At 35.6% G+C, this 7,759-nt stretch overlaps 1 protein-coding gene across 2 annotated transcripts; it reads left to right on the forward strand.

Moving 5' to 3' along the window:
* Positions 1-270: 270 nt before the first annotated feature.
* On the forward strand, positions 271-2,867 carry LOC112521904. 2 transcript variants are annotated; one of them, XM_025130907.1, is made up of 2 exons: positions 271-875; positions 960-2,867. In XM_025130907.1, the coding sequence occupies exons 1-2, from the start codon at positions 339-341 to the stop codon at positions 2,748-2,750; spliced, it is 2,328 nt and encodes a 775-aa protein (XP_024986675.1). In that variant the 5' UTR covers positions 271-338; the 3' UTR covers positions 2,751-2,867. The 2 variants fall into 2 exon arrangements, with proteins under 2 accessions (XP_024986675.1, XP_024986676.1); XM_025130908.1 differs by having other exon boundaries at positions 984-2,867.
* The last annotated feature ends 4,892 nt before the right edge of the window (positions 2,868-7,759 follow it).

Consider the following 7,759-nt stretch of genomic DNA (forward strand, 5'->3'; position numbering starts at 1 on the left):
GCCAACAGTAACCATTCTTTATTAAAAATGTGTCCTAAAAACTAACACCAAAAACACTTCCCATTTGACGTCCCCTCACCCAAATTCCAAACTCAAAGAACCTCCATTTCAGTTGAAAACGACCCACCTGTAGATCGCCGGAGCTATCACTCCGCCACCAACGACCACCTCCAATTCTTTGATTTCCGGCCACTTCTCGCATACCCTTCATAAGAAAAATGCTATGGGAAACGAAAGGTTCGATCTTTCAAGCATACCCCTCCTTCAAAGATTCAATTTCTACACAGACCCACAAAAAATAAGTGATCTTTTAGAAGAAATTTGAAGCTTTTGCTGTGATGATGGCGGCGGAGACTAGCACAACCACCACCCAACCACCACCGGAGTCAACTGATGAGATGGTGGTGAAGAAGGTTCATAAAAGGTATGAAGGATTAATGATGGTACGGACAAAAGCAATTAAGGGTAAAGGAGCTTGGTATTGGGCTCATCTGGAGCCTGTTTTGGTTCAGAATCCGGATACGGGTCTACCCAAAGCTGTCAAGCTCCGGTGCTCTCTATGCGCCGCCGTGTTCTCCGCATCCAATCCATCGAGAACGGCGTCAGAGCATCTCAAGAGAGGAACTTGCCGGAATTTTAACTCCGACTCTAACCCAAGACCCATTTCATCCATCTCACCTACCGGAATCGTTGCGTTGTCTTCCCCAACTTCATCGTCTTCGCCACAACCACAGCAAAACCACCGGAAACGTGGTTCTTCAGGCAAGCACAGTGGCCGTCATGACGGTGGTGGTGCTAACACCAACACCTCCGCCACGCCTTCTCCAACTTACTCAGTTGCTCCTGTTGCGATGATTGAACCGGCCCGTTATCCGGTGGACGTTTCTTACCCGACCCGGACTGATTCCATACCTGCATTGCCGACGGGGAATGTAACCACCGGTGGATTATACTCTCAGCAACACCACCCCCAACAGCTGCAGCAGCATATGATGTTATCCGGTGGCAAGGAGGATCTGGGTGCTCTCGCTATGTTTGAAGATAGTGTGAAAAAACTCAAGAGTCCGACATCATTACCTTATCAAACTTTAACAAAATCCCAAATCGATTCATCACTCGAATTATTAGCAGATTGGGTGTATGAAAATTGTGGGTCAGTTCCGTTTTCAAGTTTAGAGCATCCAAAATTTAATAATTTCTTGAACCAAATCGGATTACCCTCCGTGTCCCGCCGTGATCTTGCCGGAGAAAGGCTCGATTCCAAGTACAAAGAGGCAAAAACAGAATCCGAAGCTCGAATTCGCGAAGCCATGTTCTTTCAAATCTCATCAGATGGGTGGAAATCAAATAGTGATAATCGTCATCCAGGTGAATTCGAAAATTTGGTGAATTTGTCTGTGAATTTGCCAAATGGAACTGGGGTTTTTAGAAGAGCTATTTTTACAAGTGGCTATGTTTTTTCAAACTATGCTGAGAATGTTCTATGGGAAACCGTTAATGAAATTTGTGAGACCAATTTGCAACAATGTGTTGGGATTGTTTCTGATAAGTCTAAAGCTTTAAGAAATCTTGAAAACCAACATCATTGGATGGTCAATCTTTCCTGCCAATTTCGAGGGGTTTATGGTTTGATTAAAGATCTTAGCAAAGAAATGCCATTGTTCGATAATGTGACTGATAATTGTCTCAAAGTAGCAAACTTTATGAACACCAAGTCTCAAGTCAAGAATTCTTTCCTCAAGTATCAGTTGCAAGAATACGGTCGTGCACGGTTGTTACGGGTACCCATTTGTGGTGGCGATAACAGGTTTGCGTTTGCATTTGAACCTGTGTTTAATATGGTGGAGGATATATTAAGCTCAGCCAGAGCATTGCAATTGGTTTTGCTTGATGAGAGTTGCAAGATCGTTTCAATGGAGGATCAAATTGGGAGGGAAATCGAAGAGATGATGAGGGATTCTCAATTCTGGAAAGAATTAGAGGCAGTTCATTCTTTGGTTAAACTGATCAGAGGGATGGCTGAAGAAATTGAGAAAGAAAGACCACGAATCGGGCAGTGTTTGCCACTTTGGGAGGAGCTGAGATTGAAAATCAAGAACTGGTGTGGTGAGTTTCAGATCAATGAAAACCATGTAGACAAGGTGTTTGATAAAAGGTTTAAGAGAAACTATCACCCAGCCTGGGCAGCTGCTTTCATTCTTGATCCCTTTTACCTGATTAGAGACACTAGTGGCAAATACTTGCCTCCTTTCAAATACTTAACTTCCGAGCAAGAAAAGGACGTCGACAAGCTTATAACACGGCTCGTTTCTAGAGAAGAAGCTCACATTGCTTTAATGGAGCTTATGAAATGGAGAACCGAAGGGCTTGATCCGGTCTATGCACAAGCCGTGCAGTTGAAACAGAGAGACCCGATCACGGGTAAAATGAGAATGGCTAACCCACAAAGTAGCCGGCTGGTTTGGGAAACCTATCTAACCGAATTCAAATCTTTAAGAAAAGTAGCAGTGAGATTGATCTTTCTTCATGCCACTTCATGTGGGTTCAAATGGAATTGGTCGTTCTCGAAACGGACTCAATCAAGAAGCTCGATCGAGAAGGCCCAGAAGCTGATTTTTGTGGCTGCCCATTCAAAGCTTGAGAGACGGGGTTTCTCCAATGTTGACGATAAAGATTCAGAGTTCTTCGCAGTGGCAAATGGTGAAGATGATGTGCTCAATGATGTTCTTTTTGATCCATCTTCTCTATAAAAATGCAATCTTTTTCTTGGTTTTTGCTTATTTTACAGTCCATAGCTTATGCCAGATTCTTTCCACTGCTTGTTTCCTTAATCTTTTAGATGATTTTTGCACCTTGGATTGCTATAGAAAAGGGTGATTTTTTGGTTTGTTCATTTCTTTGGAGGTTAAAATGGGCATATCTCATTAAAAGATCATTGCTTGATGAATACAAAACAAACAAGATCAATTCAAAAAGGGTGCTATTGGTGTTAACAGACAATCTTGGTAATTTGAGAAAAAACTTCCCAAATTCTCCCTGATCTTCTCAGCTATTTACTAGATCGATCTGTTTTTATGACTAAGGATCGGTTTACAAATATTTTCCGGATAAACGCTTACCAGTAAAAATACCATACTCGCTTACCTTATTGGGTGACAAGAGTAGGTTCCGGTAAGAATGAAAGTTATAGTGAGAAGAGATCTCCATCGTTGGATAAATTCTAATTGAAGATAAACACTAATGAATGCACCAGATCAATTCTCCTGAGAAGTGCAATTCATGGGGTGCATGTGAGATTAAAAATGATCAAGGGTCCAGATTCGTTATTAAGCTTCTCACTTTAACTCCTATTCTCACACGATTCCTTGTTTGGGGTACCATTATTGACTATTAAAATTGATTGTTAGTAAGTGTCTTTTACTGGGTAAAAGTTTTCTCCTTCACTTATTAGGTAAGATTCTCGGTTCTTACTATGACTCTCACAAGGTAAAATTCTCGGTCGTTACCATGCTCACCCAGTAAAGTAAGCGTCTAGTATACGACCTCTAAGTTTGCATTTTTCCATGTCTTGGCGATAAAGTTGGCATACCCTAGCCATGGTCAAAGATAGAATTATCTCCATTCTTTCGATTTTTATAGTTTAAAATTTTTAGTATAAAATCATATATGTTAAAAACATTAAGAGAACTTACAACAATTCTTATAGTTTAATTTCAACAAAAATATTTGTAATAATGTTTAACTTTGAGAGTGAGCTCAACGCACAAATAAATGTTAATCCTTGAGCTCCTCCCCCTAGGTCGCTAGACTACTGATTTCTCTCTAGACTACTGATTTTTCTCGTTGTTATCTTCAAGGCGCATGAGATTAGTCGAGATGCGCAAGTTGGTCCGGACACCCACATTTAACAAAAAAAACCTGCAATTATGTTTAACCTAGAGGGTTAGTTCAACTGATAAATAAATATTATGCCTTCGAACTCCTAAGTTCTATCCATAAGACACCATTTCGAATCTCCTCAAAGCCAGTGCAGATTTTTCTAACTGTTATATTTAATACTCCATGGAATTTATGAGTTGCATACAAACTGACTCGAACACCGATTAAAAAAAAGTGTAATTGTGCATGGTTTCTTGTTTGTTTTTATGGTACTGGATTTGATGTCTTTTTGTAGATGGTTATGTACCAACACCATAGATGGAACCAGGCACATAGGGTTTTTGGGCATGTTCAAAATTTGTACAACAATAGTAAGGTGTCCATGCTTTCTTGCTTGTTTTTATGGTACAACTTTGATTTTGTACCATTCAAAACTACTTGACGTTTTTGCCCTTCTTCATAAAGTTATGGGCATTGATCATCATTCTCCCTTTTTCTAAACTAACTGATTCTAGAGGTGTAGATGATACGAGACAACTCGCGAGTTATTTGAGATCGATTCGGTCAACACTCGACTCGAATAGGCTCGGCTCGAACTCGAGCTCGACTCGATATATTAACGAGTCGAGTCAAGCTACCCAATACTCGACTCGAAAAGCTCGTGAGATGCTTGATTATTTTATATATAATTAGTTTTAAAATATAATCACTTTTTATGATAAAATTTGTAAAATATAAATGATAAAATGTCTTATATTTTTAGATATTTATACAAAATTATGCATTTTTTAATTATAAAACTTAATCAATTATTATTTTTTATTAAAATCACAATAAAAAAAGGCAAAGAAAAACTATAAAAAAAGTTAGTGAAATTGTCTCACATTGGAAGAGAAAAAAAATATTATAAAAAGATAGGGAGGTGAATAGAACTTCTAACTGTCTTTTTTATGATAAAGTTTGAAGTTGATCCTTTAGTTTTATAAAAACTAAGAGAAAGCCTTTAAGTTTTAAAATTTATAAGAGAAAAACTCTAAAATTTCATAAATTTCAATGGATGAGCTTGGTTCGAGTTTGATTCGAGTTCGAGCTTGATTCGAGCTTAGTTCGAGCTTGATTCGAGCTTAGTTCGAGCTTGAGAAATAGTTATCAAGTTCGAGTCGAGCTTTGATTTTTACTACTCGCGAGTTTTCGAGTCGAGTTTGAGCTTGGAAATTGGGTTTCGAGTCGAATATAGTGATACTCGAGCTCGACTCGCATTATTTAGAACTCTAACTGACTCAATAGTATTTTAGTATTTTGGAATGTTTGGTTAAAGATATCAAAAACCTCTTGGGTTCGAGATTATGTGTTCTTCAACGACAACTACTTTAAAAATTTACAGAGAAAACCAAATTTTACTTTTTTTTTTAAATTACATTCAACGCCAATAAATATTTTATTTTAACAATTTCAATATTAATTATATTTTTAAACTTTATTAATATAATATACTTTAAAATTTTAAATTCATCAATTCAAGACACTTAGGACCATAAAAATAATTAAAATAATATTTCTTTATTATTTAGTTTTAAAGATTCTTTAAATTTAAAGTTTTATAGCTTATTTTTTTATTTCTTCATTTTAAAATAATTGTTAAAACAAAATAATATATAAAATCTTTATTTTAACGTAGTTGTTGAAGAGATTATAACTCTTAAAGCTTACAAGTATCTAATTTTTGTATCAGGAAAATGTATATAATTTATTGTAAATATCTAAATAAATTTTGTTAAATGTTCAAAAAATAATAAATAATAAAAAGGAGAGAATCCAAAGATAGGAAAAGGACAAGATTTGATAAAACAAATTCCAAGGATGCATGGGATGGGGAGGTCAAACCAACACAAGTCTTGGAAGGACCTAAGTGCAAAATTCTTTGATCAAGAGGGATAAATATGGAACAAAAAGCATTTATTAGAAAATTATATACACATCATCATTCTATTGTATGTTTACACGGTTTTTTTTTTATTAATCTAGATATTCAATCCGTTATACGAGCCGATTAATTTTAGAACAACCACCTGCTTTGCAGATAGTATGGAGTCACCGCATTTGAACCTCCGTGACCACAAAGAGATTTTTATTTCTCATTAGATTTGAATCTGAGACTTCCTGGTACTTTTAATTACATTTATGTATAAAAAAATGCATAATATCATCAATTATTATATCAACATCCATATATTTTAACAAAATTCTAAGTAGATATGCTAAATTAATAACATGATAATATAGTTTATTTGTCTCTCTTACAAATTAAGATCAATTATATATTTTTTAAGGGTTAATTATTGATTTCAGTGAGTTTTTAATTTTATACAATAAATATGTACAAAAAATATTGCTTTTTATATCATTGATAGACATGATGTCATAAGAACCTACTTGTAACCAACAATTTGTAATAACAATAATGTTAATAATTGACTTCGTTTGAAATTGAGATCTCTTTTTGGTGATGTGGTATGGCTCACCAAACTTCTTATGATGTAGTTTAGATGGGCTTGCTCAATTTAGGTTGATCTGACCTTGGTGGACTCAACATGTCGGTTCATCTCCATTGTGTATCACTGTTGTCCCAATGCATGAACCCATATGCATACAAAACTCTTTTTTGTACATAACACTGTAATGTATTGGATCTCATGCAACATGTTATAATAGTTTAATACATGTAAACACAGAGCCTGCATTTTCTCCTTTTGAAACTATACACATATAGCGCATGCTAGTCATTGGTGAAAATACTATTTCACATAGAGATATACATCACATTTAAAGCACATGAACTCACCTAGCCATGTAGGTGTGATATTGGTTCCTCATGTAACACCTACACAATTGCAACATGCTCACTAAGTGTCTAGGTATCTGTAAGACACAACTGATAGCTTAACTCACATAAATAAATTTATTGGACCAAAATGTCCATCCTATGAAGTCAATGTGACCTCTTATGCAACCCCAAGGCCACTTCTAGACATATCTCCACCAAATGCATGGTTAGGCATCTGGCATGCCCCTGGCTTGTACGACTCACTGAATGTGAGCTCTTTGGCAAGCTCAAGCTCGCTCCTAAACTTACATGTACTTGTGTAAACTCATAGGATACACCCACTCGCTTCCAATCTGACTCGTGCATTACGAGCTCACTGAACATGCATTTCGGCTCTCTTTCAACTCTGAGAGGTCGTTCTTTAAATTCGTACTCCATAAAACCTACACAAAATTTACTCAACTTCGTTTTCTTTGATTCCATTTGCATGAAAATACTTATAACACTTACATCCATCTTCAAACTTATAATAGAGACGGTTTTACTTATGGTTTCTCCTCCATATAGATCAATTACGGGATTTATTCCCGTTCAACTAACTTTCATGAAAACATCCTCCCAACTCTCCCATGTGTTTTTTAAAACGTCTGAGATCATAACCATTAAATCTTCCATTTTCAACTAATGTCACATTAACTACTATACTTAGACGGAAAAAATCATATCAAACAAAACCTTAAGATAAAAGTTATCATAAATCTTACAAATATTATGAACAGGTCCCTTAACTACACCCCTCATGTAAGTATTTTTTTTTTTTTTTTTTTGCATTTTGAAATATTACTTGTTATTTGTTAACAATAAACTATTTGTTTGTTATTTATCGTAGGGTTTATTAATTGAAAAAAAATGTTAATTTAAGTTGCTTTTATTGAAAATTTATTTGTTTAGCATTTATTGAGATTTTTTAAGTCGATGCTTGTTGAAAATGGATTTCTATTGTTAATTATTAATTCGCTAGTTTTTATAATTCATTATTTAATTGGTTGATTTTTT

This window comes from Cynara cardunculus (assembly GCF_001531365.2).
Source record: "Cynara cardunculus var. scolymus isolate 2C chromosome LG 11, CcrdV1, whole genome shotgun sequence".
In the NCBI taxonomy this organism is placed as follows: domain Eukaryota; kingdom Viridiplantae; phylum Streptophyta; class Magnoliopsida; order Asterales; family Asteraceae; genus Cynara; species Cynara cardunculus.

Excerpts from the sequence above, each read along its gene's own strand:
- LOC112521904 (XM_025130907.1), top strand. The coding sequence starts at position 339 with ATGATGGCGGCGGAGACTAGCACAACCACCACCCAACCACCACCGGAG. Across the intron at positions 876-959 it reads TTGAACCGGCCCGTTATCCG|CAACACCACCCCCAACAGCT; the intron begins GTGGACGTTTCT and ends TTATACTCTCAG.